Here is a 16,709-nt window from a genome sequence, read left to right on the forward strand (position 1 = left end):
ATGTCCAAAGGGGGATTATGAGTCACGAATGGTATTTCAATGGAAAATAAAATCTTGGAAGCACACACCCTCGAAGTCCTTATTCATCTTCGATCAAAAGAAGAGTAATCCCAAAATCCTCAAAATCATCGTATGAGATGAGCTTTCCTTATTTTGGAACATTCTATTGTTATGCTTTTTCCAAAGATCCCACGCAATGATTGAAGGAAGGATAGTTCAAAGATACCTCTTTCTTGAAGAGAAGATATTAATCTCCTACCCTCCAAAAATACGAAAAGAGAAAGGAGAAAAACCCAAATCACCTGGAAACGAGATAAAAAGAACATCCAAATACCATGCAAGAGACAATGAATAAGAATGTGGTTGACAGACTCCCTATTCTTCAAGCACAAGTAACAAAAATTTGGGGTGATCCACCCTCTAAGAGACTAGATTGTCCAAGGTTAGGATTCTACCCAAAAAGGCAAGTCATAAGAAGAAGGAAACCTTGGGTGATATAAGAACGGATCAAATTATGGACGGTGAGAAAGAGACCTCACACGACGAAAGCAAGCAACTATAAAGGGATTTAACAAAAAACCTCTTGTCCTTAACCTTGAATCATTCTCTCTTGTCCTACTCATTCTCTCTGAATTGGAATGAATTAAGAAAATTTATGAGAGATGTGACCTCCGTTAACTCCTGATCATTGAAGTTCCTTGGGTATTTGTTTCTTTTATTCTTTTATTTCTTTCTCCCTGTTAAGAACCTGAAAATAAAAAAAACCAAGGTCGTGTTTGATTGCAAGGAAAATCACATGAAACATTTGTCTGAAAAATCTTTTTTTTTTTTTTTTTTTTTTTAAGTTTCGATTATGGATAAAATCCTCATTTTCCTGGCAGAATAATTGCCAAACGAGCTATTTTTTTAGTAAAGCATCCAAAACATTCTCTACTAGGTTTATACATTTCTCATTAAAAAAAATTTAAAAATATATCTAATCGTGAATCAGTCCAACACATCCAAATTAGGTTTGATACATAAGAATCATACTATGACGACCAGGCTTAAAAATCTAGGTCCGACTTGTAATTTTTGTCTAAAATCGGGTATTCTTTGTTTTGGAGAAATAGTTTGGTTGAAAAATTATTTGTAGAGCAGATGTTTTCTCTTCTGTCAAACTTGTTGTACTGTTATTTCATTGATATGGAAACTCTTTGAGGGGTCGACTACCTTTTTTGAGAGGTAAAATATCCTAAAATACATTTTTCTGAAGTTTTCTTTCCTTAATCTATTAAACCTCTAAGGAGGAATTATGACCTGCCTGATGGCCCCCTTGGATGTTGCCTTGTCAATGTAGAAAATAATGTTTCATCTCTTGACGCTTTTTTTTTATTTTTCAAGTTTGTAACACTTAACCATATATTAAATTAATTACCGTGGTTCCTATAAAGAAAATCAGTGAAGAATTTGTTTAACTTCTTTTGAGACTTGTACCCTGTGAAACAAAGTTTTTCTTTGCTAGTCTTAAAAAGTTTCTATTATTTCTTTTTAAAATACCAAACTGTATTAAATTTATTTTAATCTGTGTATGTAAACTTAGTAAAACTTTTCTTAGAGATTATTATTTTTTCTTTTTTAGATTTGCTAATCAATGGACAATTTTCTTATAAAACCTATCCCTGAAAAGAAATTTTAATGTCAGAAAATTTTAAAAATGGAAAACTCTCATTGGGGGAAAATGTTTAAGCTTCAAACAAGACTTCAAGAAATTTTTTTCCACAGAAAACTCATTCGGAAATTCAGTCCATCAACTTATTGGTAAGAATTAATTTTTTCAATAATTAATTTATCTTCCTTTTTCTCTTTTAACCATTTTGGTTCCTGGTATCCATCTCTCCAGAATTATAATGTATTGTAGATAATTGTATCAACCCCTACAAGTTCCAAATTTGTTACTTATAAAAGTGCACCAAGAACTGGATAGTGATGACTTCATGATTACAGCTCATGGGTTGCAAGTGATTACTACCTTTGCCAAAAATGAGTTTTTTCATTCGTTGCTAGCCATGTCAAAACTCAAAAGACAACATTCAATATTTTCCATTTTCAAATCAACTTTTCGTAAAATTATGAAAAATCGAGAACTTTTCATGTCATAACCGACCATTAAAATTAGGTTGGCATCCACAACTCAAAAACTCGTTTTATTGTTGAATGGTTGATGACTACAACATCTGTCAAGTATTATTTCTATCACACAATCAGGTGATGGTGCCAAAGCACATCTTATTGCCTGGCTTCCCCACCTGGAACAGAACAAGTATGAATTAGTCCTTAGTGGGATCCCCACACACCTTTTCACAGAAGTAGCACTTCAGCCCAGCATGAGAGAAAATTATCAGAATACCAACTAGATATGACAGTGCAACTGGACGATTGTAACTGTCAGACAGCAACCAAACGAATCGATTCAGCCAATACTATAGGTGAAAGATCATAAATAGGAACAATTGATTATTTTGATTAATGGATACAACATTCCTATTTATGCTATATTGGATGGGTGGCATGCAATATTACAAATCTCAGTCAGCAGGAATTAGGCACAATATGACTCTTCGTAACAAAACTGGATGGCGAAGAAAGCCATGAAGAAGGTACCTCCACATTCATGTCCATTGTAACAGTTGAAACTCAAAGCTTGTGGTGGTGTATGATCCTACTGGGACACAATCACATTCAACAAGATGGAATTCATCTCAACCAGTTCCATCAAAATGTAGACACAGAAATAAGTGGAATATGTTAAAGCTACTCGTACAAGTTGATACTGCATGTAAAACAATATTCATCTCATAAAACCAGATGGATTGACCCCAACACATGTCCCACCCACTATCAAATACAGATTCATAATGAGGCTTTTGAAACGATTTTCAAGGGTCCACAAACAGTGAAATCTTGATGCAAAGAAAACTATAAGGTGAATGAAGCAGATCCAATCAACCGAGGCTGATAATGTACTACTATGTTTAAAATAATAATAAAAACATTCAAGGATTATGAGATTTGGATTGACCTCAAGAGACCAACTGTTTTGTCACTCCATGGTGCCATCCATTCCTTGCTGAACTTGGGCACGAGCAGATAAAATCAAAGATCGCATGTTTGCTATTTCTACGAGTGTTTCCAAAGCTGCAAAAAAGGATTTGTCTGAATCAGCTGTGTGTCTGCATGCATACAAGTGTAAGCTAGATGGGTTGTATATGGGCTTAGGTCCCCTCTGTGCTAGCCCACCCACCCACCCAAGAGAGAGAGAGAGAGTTGGGGGGGGGGGGGGGGTCATCCTCTAGTCTCATGCAGCAATTAAGTCTAGTAACTTAACCTGTTTCAAATGAAAGCTGGGCATCCCGGAGCTTTGGAGAAACCAAAGTGCCAAACATTGATAATGATTTAGATCGCTCCTTTTGGACCTAGCAAGCAGCGAGTTCCCTCATTTCAGTTTTACAGATCAAATATTCCGAAAAGTAGACCATGATACATCCAAAATAGGGTAGTCCACAGATCTTTTAATGATTTAAGATCCTAGAATCATTTGCCAGTTCTTCATTAATTATTTAATGGAACTCAATAAATCAAACATATAAGAAATTAAAAAGATAAACATCATCATGAGCTTGTTTATGGATTGCTTACCTGATCATCAATGGTTCGCAGAGATCTGTTGCTTACTGGGTATTTCTCCTTGTCTACTATGACAAAAGAAATGGAAACATTATACACTTAAGGATGATGAAGTCACTAAACTAACCATAAAGAGGACATCCAAGGTACTCTCATTAGGTTGATTGAGAAAATTTAACAACGGCAAAGGATAGTAATTATCCATCCTATGTACATTTTCTGGACCATTTGCCGGACTTATCTAACATCTAAAAGAATGTGATATATTGAACAGTTGATTAGGTAAGTTATTCAGTAGGAATCTCCAAGGTGGTAATTGTGGTTCCTACCTGCATATGTGCCACTACCATTTCTATGACAATAAGTTTTTCAGGTCTAGATTATAATACATTGTTTTCTTTTCATAAATGGACAAATTATAAATGATCTCCCAAATCAACTGAAGGGAACTAAAATTCCATACCAAACCTTGGATTGGTCAAGTAGGTCCCAGCTAGCTTGGTGAAGTCTACGGCCGATGATACCATAGACCTGGGTTCAATTCCCACTAGCACCAAGTTACCAATCTCATTAAAAACAGGCTTATTGATCTTAAATAAATAAATAAAACTTGTAATGGTCTACATTCAGGAAACCCTTAGTGCGGAGGAGACAAAGCCCTTAAAGAAAAAATAAATACAAAGCCTAGGGAAGTGATTTAGTACTAACACAGCCTGTATGTTGCCTTGTAACATAAAATTTTCAACCCATAGAGTAAAATAGAAAATAATGACTTTTTGAAGAACTTTAAATCCTTATAGTCTACCCGATGGATACTTTGGATTTCCTCAACATTAATATAGTCAACAAAAATTGTAGCAAATAGTTAGTTATACCAGAAAATTGGGATGCACCCCGACGTCTTAGCTGTGGACTGTTAGATTTCTTATGCAACTCCCCTTCATCAGCTTGTATTTCCCTTTCATCAATAGGAGATGTCCATTTAGATAGAACAAATTGTTGTTGATTCACCACAGGATCTGAAAATTTCCGTTTAAATATTAAGTATTAGTTTGATTTATACAAGACAAAATATATAACTGGAGAAATTTTTTATCAATAACAAAGAGTTCATATTTCCATTTCTTTTCTTCTCTTTTATTTCTGAACATGTTCTGAATTTTTTTACCTATCTCTTAATTCAGTGGCTTTAACAAGGAATAAACTCATCCGGATAGGTTGATTGAGCATCAATAGGTCCACCTAGAAGATCTCCTATGCCAAAATTCCAAACTGAAATGAAAATCCAATTCTTTCAGACACTAAGAAAACCTATATCTAGGAATCCGCAGAAAAAGGTTCAAATACATCAGATGCTCCATGTCATTCAGTTGGGAAAGTTTTTGACCTAGAAGATCTCCTGGGTGAATTGAGGTAATGATGAAATACTGAAATCCCAACCACCCCATCCACTGCTCCCCAACCCTCCCCCCAGCGGTAAGTGTGTCAATTGAATGGCACAGGCTGTGGAAATAAATAATCAGGTTTCTCAGACCACCCTGTAAGAACTTAGTGAATGATAAATATTTAATATCGTATGGAAGATACGTGGAGATGCAGTGAAATATGAATTTTGATTGTACACTATACAGGAGGAATTTTCAGAAGTCCAACTTTTAGGGGAGACTGTTGAAATTTTTAGAAGAAAATTCATATCATATTTGAGATTAGGGATTTCTACCCTCGAGATTTGGGAAAATCTAGATCCTAAATTGGGGGCGTGACAAAACTCCACTCATATGGTTGTGTTGAACATTAGGATGTATGAGCATCCAACTTATCTAGTCGGTAATACCAACAAAGTGGATTCACTGATCTTACAAAGATTAAATCATACAGGAGCTCATTAAATTCGCAAAATACCTAGTGAAGAAGACTGGCCATCAAGTTGGGTAACTTGCAGTGTGGTGGCAGCAGGGTGCAATTTGAGGTCAAACAAAGCACTGGTGACGCGTGAAGAACCCATGGAATGTCGAGCACTGGCTAGGTCCAGCCATCCCTGTAAAGATGAAGCTTAAAATCCACATGCTTATACAGAATTATTATTTGACTACAATAGGTTTCGAAAGTGAAGAAAAATATATGCCTAAACAAGCTAAGAGTGAGAATAACTGGAATGGGTGCAGAGCTTTTTCACAATCGCGGTTCAAGGGATAATGATAACTGGGTCAAAGAAAAAACATAGATGAGCTCTGCCACACCCCAATTGGAGTGAAATCAAATGTTACCAATAATCATTTCTTTGTCTTTTTTTTGGAGTGGGAGTTGTACAGACAAGTGATTAATGGTTGGTAGGTGAAGACGAAACTGCTCCCATCTGTTAACATTGTTTCATACTAATTCTTTGAATTTCAATGTATTCATAGTCTGGATATTTTGTATATATAATGAATGGTTTCGAGAAAACTGAAAAATCATAAGTTTGTTAGAAACTTAAAATTAAAAAATAAAACCAACATTTGCACTTGCATTCTGGCTATTATTACAGTTGAAATTATACCATACACCTAACAAACTTACTATTTAACTTAACCACTCAAATAATTCATAAAGTACATCACAAATTCGCAATAATTTTTTTCTGTTCTTTTTAACAGAGATAACTTGTCATGAAATTGAATATTTGTGGTATTGATCCTTCATTCCCCCAAGTACAGGTCTCTCTCGTCGTCATTGTCACTAAATATAGGAACCTATCCATAATGTTTGTTGTGGAGGTCTTCCAGTTGTGCACTCCTCAAGAAACGTGTCTCAGAAGATGATTCCTTCAAAACCCACAAGCTCCTCTCCGCTCCAACAGGTGATATTTTTCCAACAACACTGCTCCGTTGGAAAACTGTTGTGGTGTTTACCAAGGACACTCAAACGGTCAAAATAGTTGAGGCAGAGAAGGAGAAGGCGCTAAGAAGTTACAACGCACAATGGTCTCAGTGTGAAGCTTGAAATGAGTAATAAAGTCCCTTGGCCTTTATTTTCCTTATTACAATAGAGAAAGGGAACAAGGATTGGATGATCCCTCTTGGTAACCAAAACATCATCTTGGATGATCTAAGGAAGCAACTCGGATTGTCCAAGGACTTATCTTGATGGATTTTGCCCTCCTCTAAGGGGAAAAGGTGATTTTGGTTGGATTTTTTGGTAGTCTGATAATCGATAGGACTAACAATCTCATTCTTGTGGTTGTCTACTAGGGATCTGAGATGCACTTCGAATTCGATGTCTTCCTGAGGCTGAGATATCGAGCATGGTGGGAGTCTTTGGCCTAGTTATTCGAGCTTCTTATTTGACAAGTAGCTCGGTCCGATATTTCAGACTGTTATAACGGCCTTTGAGGCCTCATTCATTTAATCATTGGGACACCTCAACCACAAGGAAGCCGAGGGGTGGTGCTTTTGGGGGAGAACACCTTGGGTTGGTCATTGGCCGAGGTGTTTGACTTTTAGGCGTGGACAGCTCAGCCCAGTAAAGCCAAGGTGTGGTTTTTGGCATATCTTTTGACCACTCAACTTTGGCCGAGGTGAGGTGATGACCATATAGCATTGAGTCATCGTCCAGTCATCGGATGGGTTGGGGTTGGTTGTTGGCAGTGTTAACACAAATCACAAGGCAATATGTACACAACGAATTGGGTGTACAAAAATCGGACCACCACTTTTTTAATGAAAAAAATACTGTAAGAAAATCAATTCTAGCTTTCTACAGGATTGGATGGAGGAAATGGATTCGTTCAACTGACCCAAAATTTTGGGGGTAAGGTTTTGATGATGAAGAAAATCCATTCTACAATTAGACAACCCATTAAGTTTCCAAAAATTTGTTATTTGTGAGCTTGGGTACCTCTAAAATTAAAAATCAAAGTCATGGGCAAAAATAATATGAGAATATCAATGAGGGATTTGAGGACCCAAATGTTAAATAAATTGAACCATTCAAAAAAATATATCAAACAACTCAAATGGGTAACAAATGCAAATTAACATATTCCAGAAAAATCAGAAGTTGAATTCAAACAAACAAGATAGACAGTTTTTTTAACCAAAACAACATGAAATCAATGATAGATTAAGAGAGGGCAAGATCTTGCATCCAAAATAATGGAGACACAAAAGAGAAGAAAGGTTTGAATCCATCTTTACCTGGCGAAGGGTTGAAGACAAGGAATCCAAAAGGGTGAGATAGCTGTCCGTCGAATCCAACAATTTCAGAATATTCTCTTCTACTGATTCTCCATTCTCAGAGCTCTGGTTCTGATCTCGTTCTTCCATTATTGATTCAATTCTACACAACCCAACTCAGACCCAGTAAAATCATGGTCTCACTCTGGCCAAAATAAAAACCAAAGACCAAACTCGATACAATTAGGCAATTACTCATTGACCCGGTCGAGTTTTTCACACAAAAAAAATGAGCCGAGAGAATCGGTTACCAGGCCGAGTCAAAGATGTAAAGGACAAACTTGGTCGGTGCCTTCCGAGTCAGTTCCGAATTGCTTGAGTCGAACCAGTCACTGTAATTTTTTTTTCAAATTTTATAATTCTGCCATTGTTAATTTGTTATGCATGTTGAGAAGAGAAAAAGTATGAAACGTTTGATGAAATACATTGGTTTTCATGCAAAAAGGGTTCTTTTTTATTGTTTTTTCATTACCAAAATGTGAGTCCTCTCTCTTCTAAGTTCTATCAAAAACTAAAGCTCCTCTTTCATTTCATAAATTTTATTGACTGGTAGGTGACATGTGCCAAAAAAAAAAAAAAAACACATTTATTACAAAAATTAAGATTTATGAATGATTTACAAAAGTATAAATATATAACCATAGTTTATTATCAAAAAGAAAAAAAAAATAACAAATAGAACGGTAAAGGATAAAATATCACTCCCGTAGTGGTAATTTTGTGCTTACCTACAACAACTCGATCTGCAACTCTGATGATGTCTTCTCATTCCTTTGCGCCTAATAGTACCAATGTGGTACCTATCAAGAATCCTCTGACGCCCAAGTGAGATAAAAATTAAGATAATCTTCTCATAAGTAAAGCTCCCAATTTGTCTCCTCCCCAAAAAGATCTTTCATTAATCAAGCTCTCTCCATTGTATAGGACTTCCTTGTGATCCCTAAATTTTAGGGATTCTTTGCTTGATCCCCTAAATCTTTGAAGCAACTTATAAAAACTCCTCTTTAAAAAGGTAATTAAATCGATTTAGAAGGAACGTAGTTGATTTTACCAAAATACTCCTAGATTCTCGAGATCTATCCCTTGTATTAGCATAATGAGAGATAAACTTGGATATGCATGCATTCAACCCTACTCTACTCTACCCTTCAAACTGGGTAGGGATAGATATTTACTCTGACCTGAATCTGGGCAAAACTAATATATGAGTTTACTTGGTCATTATAGCGTTGCGGATCTAGCTTAGGCGCCACTTATTCTGAACAAATTCTCTTTTAATCTACCTTGACTCGTGTTCGAAAAAGGGCACATGTAGTGCTCAGATCACTTATAATTTTTACCCTCTACAACTCCCATATGGACACTTCATATTGCACCTAACCAATGCAAATCTTGATGCAAGTATGATTAAGTATGGACAAAGAAAATTGTATTGGTGAATATCCAAATTCTACAATGAATGCATCTATTGTGCCTCATGGCACCATTAGATTATATTTATTCTAATCAAGAAAAAAATCTTACCTTTTTTTCAAAGGATGACAACCTTATTAGGATAAGGGTATAAGGATCAATTGAGTAATTATAATCTAATTAGTATTTTATGGTTCTTTTTTGAGTTTTTATCTATTTAAAGGGAAAAAATACATTGCAAAAAAGGGAGGGAAAAGGGCATTTGGGAGAGGGGAGCCATGGAGGCAACTAGTAACAGAGAAACCCACGTAATATAAATGGATTATAGTGGATTGGTTCCCATAGAATCCATGGATATATAGGCATCTTTACCAAATCTCTAAAATCTCTGATTTTCTCTCTCCTTTTGTACTTTTTGTATGATTTGCATGTGCGATCTTTATTGGAGCGGGATATCAAGGTGGATTGTGATTTTTTGACATCCATAAGAACCAATTTTAAATTCGTTCAAACTCAATTGGACCATTGGTTCAGTCATTTTATGTTGAGAACATGGTTTTTAAACTCGTCCGAGACCGAGACGTATCGTCCGAGTTAACTCGGTATCGCAACTTAACGATACCAACTCACAATGAGTCATGAGACAACCGCGTATCGTGAGATATGCGAGTCGTCTCGGACGATATTTTCGCAAAACTCGTCCGAGACGAACGAGATATCCGAGATATTACAGATTTTACATTAACTCGCGAGACAAACGAGTTGTATCGGACGAGATTTTCAAAATCTCGTCCGAGTTAACCGAGACAACCGAGTTTTGCGAAAAAAAAATTAAAAATGAAAATTTCTATTTTATTTTTACAAGCAATAGCTATTGAGTGATATTATTACTTTCTTGTGATAAATACTTAAATGTATTTTTGATAATTTGTTTTATCTTTTCTTTAGAAGCTTTTTGATGAAAATTTCATTAGAAATTTATACTAATCTTTAGGAAACATGTGTTTTATTTAATGGGTAGCGTTCAATGACTAACTTTTTGGCAAAACATTTTTCAAAACATGAGTTAGAAGTTTTGGAATGGGCTGATTTTTGGTGAGGATGATCTCTATGGTGAGGAGATCATCCTCACAAAAAATCAGCCCATTCCAAAACTTCTAACCCATGTTTACAAGTTGAAAAATCGTGGACCGTCCATTTTTTGTAAACTATTTTTTATGGGGTTAGAAGTTTTGGAATGAGCTGATTTTTGGTGATGATAATCTCCTCACCGTAGAGATCATCTTCACCAAAAATCAGCCCATTCCAAAACTTCTAACTCATGTTTTGAAAAATATTTTGCCAAAAAGTTAGCCATTGAACGGGACCCTTATTTAATTACCTTGAATTTGATTGATAGGTTAATTATGAATTTTTTTTTAATTTTATATTTTTTGGGGGGTTCATTTTTTAATAGGAATCAATTCTGAATTTTTCCTGAATTTTTCAGATTTTTTAAATGGTTAAAAACCATTGTTTTAATGTTGAACGAGACGACTCGACGAGACAAGACGTATCGTCCGAGTCAACTCGGTATCAGAGGTGAACGAGACGAGACCAAATACCGAGTTTAAAAACCATGGTTGAGAAACACTTTCCTATTATCTTAGTACGATTTCACGACCCTCTAGATTTCTTGAAAAAACTCATATGATAGTGCAAAACTCCACATAACTGAAGGAAAGTTTTAGACTCAATTGAACCCATAAATAGTCTAATTAGGAACCCTTGACCCAAAGGGTGACATATCTTGGTATCATAAAAATATGCATAGTTGCAGAGACTCACTACTAATTTCCATTAATATCACTACTCAAAGGATAAAATTATGAAATATAAAATGGTTTTTATATAATAAGTCATTAAACTATATCCTAACTCCTAAGTAGTAAATACAGTTTAAAAAACCAATCATCTTTTGCCTTCCTTCATGCTCCAATCCATAGTAAATTAACATATATTAATTTATTTTATAAAGGTTCAATGCATGGTTTAGTTCAATTCTATACAAGCGTTGAATTAAGAATCGAAGAAAACTGACCAGTTCTACATTTTCTTAACTCACCAAATTAGCCCAAACCTATCGATTTGATTCGACTGTCAATTTGAACCAGACGAAATTGCACCCCTAGCCGTTGCCACATAATTATTGCATTTTAAGATTGATTTGAAGTTTTTAACCATATCCATTAGTTTTGCAATTTTTGAATAATGTATATATGTACATGCCTGTCAGTATCATCACTATTAAAAATGGAAAAGCCAAACTCCACCATGTTTTTATTAGTCTTTCATTCCTTAATGTTATCGAAAATGACAGGAAGACAATGAAAATCAATAAACATGATCACTAACGTTTATAATAACTTTTATTCGCTAAAGCTATGAGTATAAATAATAATAATATCCATCCATGTTAGAGGCCAAATTAAGTTTTCTATAATAAAAGAAAAAACAGAAAAAGGTGATTTAGATATAAGCCTCCACATATTTGGTAAATATTTGAATATTATTTATGTGTTTTCAAAATGATGGCATGACCCTTGAAGTCGATCTACTTGATAAAATTAATAATAAAAAATAATTTAAATGCCCTCATCTTTGACTTCTAATTAAAGTCCCTTAATTTTTTACCCTACTTTTCAACATTAATGAGACAGTTAGGATTTTGGGGCAGTATGAATTTTCACGGACTTAAATAATTCTGAAATGCCCTAATAATGTAAGGATCGTGCCTGTCAATATCATTCCTTTTAGAAATGGAAAAGCTAAACTCGAACACGTTTTATCAGCCATCCAGCTACAAAGTTTCAATCACATTCACATCGTAACATAATGGAAAATGACAAGGGGGAAACGTCAATGAAAATTAATAAACGTGATGTTCCGTTTCTAAAGATAACCTTCATTTATTGTACCCTTCAAGTATAACCATGGTTTTAAAACACGTCCGATTCAGTGACGTACCACTTAACTCGATAAAAGTTAAATCAGATCAACTCACAAAATCACTTTTTTAATCGAGATTTAGGATTTATGTTAAATTTTTTGATTCTTTTAACGAATCGTCTCAAACATATTGAAAAACTCATCCAAAATAACTCAATATCAGACCTAATCTAGACGAGACGATATGCAAAATCGAATTTTAAAATCATGAGTATAACAAGACAATCAAATTGATCCAAAGCCTAGGCCAACTTTAACACTCAATTAAACAAATAAATTAAAGTCATTTCTATATATCACTATTTCAATCTATAATATGTTTTGGCACTCTCATTATCTTAATACCTTCGACTTATATGACCCTTTTAAAAGGAATTGTGCCAACCCCTGGAGCGATAAGCGTTTAATGCTCTTGAGTTTGATACCCAGTATTAACATTAATTCCTCAAGAGGCACCCTCGAAAGCTACATACCCAATTATTAAAATAAAAAAATAAAAAGAATTGTACCAGTAGAAATGTATTATATTAAGATGGGTCTGCCACATATAATGTTAAAACTTAAAATCTTAAAAAGAAAAACATTTTTTAATATGAAATTTGAATCCAATTTAAATAAGAATAATTAATACTAGTCATCTCTCAATAATTTAAGTCTTAAAACTATTTTTTTTTCATAAAATACAAGACAACTAGATAATTGTCTACTTAAGGCTGTAATGACCATTATATGCTTGGACAATAGCAGTCATGAACAGTGGAAAGCATTGCTAAACATCATTATTTTATGAAAAGATATTAGCTTGAAAGTTAATATAAGATACATTACAGATATTCCAAGTAATAAACCATGATAAGAGGTTAGAATAATGCAAAGATTAGACCTCACATTGCACACCCTGGTGTGAAAGTGCATGCGAACCATAGATGCTTTTTCTCGAGATATGAGTGAAAAAGCATCTATAATTCCTATCCACTTTCACGTCAAGATGTGCGATGTGAGGTCCAATCTTGAGGTCACTGCAGCATGTCTCAAGAGGTTATTGTACCTATCAAATTGTTGTGGATGTTCTAAGTCACTAGCCATATAAAAACCAATCAAAGAAGTAATTTTATCAATCAGATTGTTTACAAAGTCTAATTTCTTGGAATGAATCATGTTTTTTCCAATGAACAATTAAGATCACAAAGGTTATTATCAAATAGGCAGACCAGACCCATCGAACAGTATACAAAGTCATGCGCTATCATCAAATCAAAGATTATGCAGATCACACCAAACATTAACAGATTACAATTAATAGTGTCTCTCATAATACAAATCATGCTTTGCTCCAATTATTATTATTATTATTATTTTCTAGACCTTGGCAGCAAAAATCTCCATTAGAGAAGAGAAAGTACCTGATACACCAAAAACCACACCTAAAACCACAATTCCAATATCCAAAGCTATCCCACTCCACTTCATCTCTTCCTTGAACACCAACAAATGAAACAAAGCAGGCAACACAAACCCCAAAACACAACAAACACTACTCCCTACTAAAGATAAGAAATCAGCAAAATTAGGCACCAAAAGAGCTACCAAGCTTACAACCAAAACCATAACCCATCTCATCCACAAACTATACCTAGCATCACAAAACCTCCTTTCAACTACCTCATAAACTGGATTCATCATCAAAGGAAAAGTGAAGAAGAGATTAATACACAAACCCAATTGAACCAAAGTACTCACCAAACCTTTCCCAAAATTTGTGGTGATTATATCTTTGGTTTCTTCTCCAAATGCAAAGTAACCCAAAACTCCAAATCCACCATACATCAAACATATGAAGACCATTGACAAACCCAGAATTTTCCCGAATTTTTCTTTCGCTTTCGTTTCCGATTCTAATGGTAAAACCATTCCGATCCCTTCGAAGGCGTAGACAGCAACACCCATACCATAAAACACAACAGATAGACCTCCAAATGCCTGTAAAACAGGTTGGTGTTTCAGAAACAACATCACATCCTCAACCATCACAACACCCATAGCTCCAATATCGACAACATCGGCGAAAATACTCAAAGGGGCGAGATGGGTAAGTGTTGGAATCGAATTTAGCCCTAATTGGAATGGGAAACAACCCCAAATGTAGAAAGTCTTGGGCTTAAATCCCAAAATGTTTGAACTTTGTGTGAGATTCGTGTTCATCGATGAAGAGGAATTAAAAACATTAGCTAAAGTATTGGCGATAAAGATGAGATAACTGATGCAAAACCCAGCTTGAGAAAGCACAATCATGGCGTCCACAGAAAATCTCCCAATTGGGCCACAAACGGCGAAACCTAAATCACCAAAAGAGTTGATTTTGCAGAACCCTTGAAGGGATTCAAGTTTTCTTCGTGTGTGGACGAGAAGCATCATACAATGGTAGGTGAGGATTGCAACGGTCAAGATCATTAGAAGACCAAAGATCCAACCAGTTTTCTTGAAGGTGTAAGGGAGGCCAAGAACTCCAGCACCAACAATGGCGATAAAGACGTTGGCGAAGGTTTTGGGTAGAGAGGAGAGATGTTGAGATTGGGAGAGAAGTGGTGTATCTTCTCTTGGGATGAAGGATCTAAGGCCATGTGAGGATGAACTTGCTTCTTTCTGAAACCCCATGGATTGGTTTTTGATTGATTGATCTGGAGAATCAAAGATGGGGTTTGAGTTATAGGTTTTAGATTGAATTTTTTTTTCAATCTTGTGTTGTAGAGAGGTTGAAAGAGAGGAGATTTGAGAGATGGGTTTTGACTGATTTCTCTTGTTTTGTGCTTAAAGAGAAAAAAAGATGGGCTTGTTTTTCTCCTCTCTCTTGGTTAGAAGTCTTCCACTGGGATTTGTCAACCAGACATGAAATGTGTTAAATTGCCCTCCCTGTTTTCGGTAATATTTGAGATATCTCTTTAGATTGACAATAGGTTGATGGAAAATGACCTAGATGCCCTCATCTTCAATATACAAATTTTCTTTCCAAAATCAGACATCTTCAATATCTTGGGGTTGGAGTTATTTTTCACTCAATTCTGATTACCATGCTTTGTATGGGGACATGAAATCGATGACGTAATGAGCCCGAATCCTTTGGTTTTGTGAAGGTTTCTCCTTCTTTATGACTTGAATGATGGGAGAATAAAGAGACTAATGGAAGTGAGTTCAATTTCACTTTTGCTTTGTGTCATTTGATTTAGGCTTGTCAATGCTTATCGGTTCGGATACAGTAATATATGAATCCAAAATCGAATTCGAAGTTTTTATCTGATATTTGAATTTAAATTTGAATCCAACGGATGTTCTAAAATTTTGTCCGAATACAAATCTAATTATCCTATTGGATATCGAATAATATCCGATTAGAATTCGAATAATTTGTATGTTTAAAAAAAATACAATTTTTCATTATTAAAAAAAAAGGAACCCTATTATATATTATACTATATATATAATAATAATTATATAATATAATCTATATTATTTATATAAAAAATAAATCAAATCAAATAATATATATTATATATTATTTCGAATCGGATATTATCATATTCGAATTTTGGACTATCCATTGAGACCCCTAATTTGATCAAGCCATGATTCAATCCGATATTATTCATCGGGCTTATTGTTGTTTTTGTGGGCGCTAACTCTAGCATCGACACAGTCAACTTATAGACTCTAGGGACTCATTGGCTTCTTGTCAATCGCTACGTCGAGTTTTAAGTTGATCTAACTTGGAACAATGGAATAACCTGACTTAGGATTTGGATGCACACGCCGTATTAGCCATCGATTGATCCATGCTTCTCCCATGATCCAACCTTCATGCATCAAGAATAAGGTTAGAGTTTTAGAGGACTAGAAAACAATTTTATTTCAAATAAAAAAATCAAGGACTCTCAACACGAAGTCGAGGTCAAGATAGAAATAATGGATTGGAGATGAGATTAAATAATTTTAAAAAAATTAACATAAAAATCGAATTTCTTGAAATTGATAGTTGTTCGTTAGACATATCACAAGTTTTGGCTTGAGATTGAAAAGAAGAGCAAGGCAAGATTGGAAATTTGGAATTGGATATGAGATTGAAAGATTAAAAAACAAAAAACTTACCATTAAAAATTGAAGATGAAGGTATTTATGTCATCTCCAATTAGTCTATAAAAGAAGTCTGAGATCAAGGGACATCTCAAGTATTTAAAAAATACTTGAGACCTCAAGGTAAGGTGGTATGTCCAAATCAATCCTTTTAATTTACTTTACTATTACTATATAAATGTCACATCAGTGGTTGTATCTTATCTTCATCTTAAAAGATCTGCTTTTTGATTCTCATCAAATCTGATCCATGGAATTATTTGTGAAAATTTGATAAGTAATACTTTTAAATAATATTATTAT

General features: G+C 34.7%; 2 protein-coding genes across 13 annotated transcripts; both read right to left on the minus strand.

Moving 5' to 3' along the window:
* Positions 1–2,008: 2,008 nt before the first annotated feature.
* Positions 2,009–8,058, minus strand: LOC147407708 (coiled-coil protein). Of its 12 annotated transcripts, none has more exons than XR_015176859.1 (8): positions 7,842–8,058; positions 5,569–5,704; positions 4,542–4,685; positions 3,679–3,734; positions 3,368–3,455; positions 3,062–3,177; positions 2,644–2,701; positions 2,009–2,288 (listed from the first exon to the last, which is right to left on the minus strand). XR_015176859.1 is itself a non-coding variant. In XM_086436417.1 (7 exons), the coding sequence occupies exons 1-6, from the start codon at positions 7,968–7,970 to the stop codon at positions 3,083–3,085; spliced, it is 648 nt and encodes a 215-aa protein (XP_086292543.1). In that variant the 5' UTR covers positions 7,971–8,058; the 3' UTR covers positions 2,009–2,288; positions 3,062–3,082. The 12 variants fall into 12 exon arrangements, 7 of the variants coding, with proteins under 7 accessions (XP_086292543.1, XP_086292542.1, XP_086292541.1 ...); XR_015176861.1 differs by having other exon boundaries at positions 2,644–2,704; XR_015176858.1 differs by lacking the exon at positions 2,009–2,288 and adding an exon at positions 2,406–2,424.
* A 5,578-nt stretch (positions 8,059–13,636) lies between these two features.
* LOC147407709 (amino acid transporter AVT3B-like) lies at positions 13,637–15,156 on the minus strand. Its single transcript, XM_086436420.1, has one exon. The coding sequence runs from the start codon at positions 14,934–14,936 to the stop codon at positions 13,641–13,643; it is 1,296 nt and encodes a 431-aa protein (XP_086292546.1). The 5' UTR covers positions 14,937–15,156; the 3' UTR covers positions 13,637–13,640.
* Positions 15,157–16,709: the final 1,553 nt, after the last annotated feature.

The sequence above is a fragment of the Akebia trifoliata genome, chromosome 3 (genome assembly GCF_017979445.1).
Source record: "Akebia trifoliata isolate Shusen 1 chromosome 3, ASM1797944v1, whole genome shotgun sequence".
Taxonomy (NCBI): domain Eukaryota; kingdom Viridiplantae; phylum Streptophyta; class Magnoliopsida; order Ranunculales; family Lardizabalaceae; genus Akebia; species Akebia trifoliata.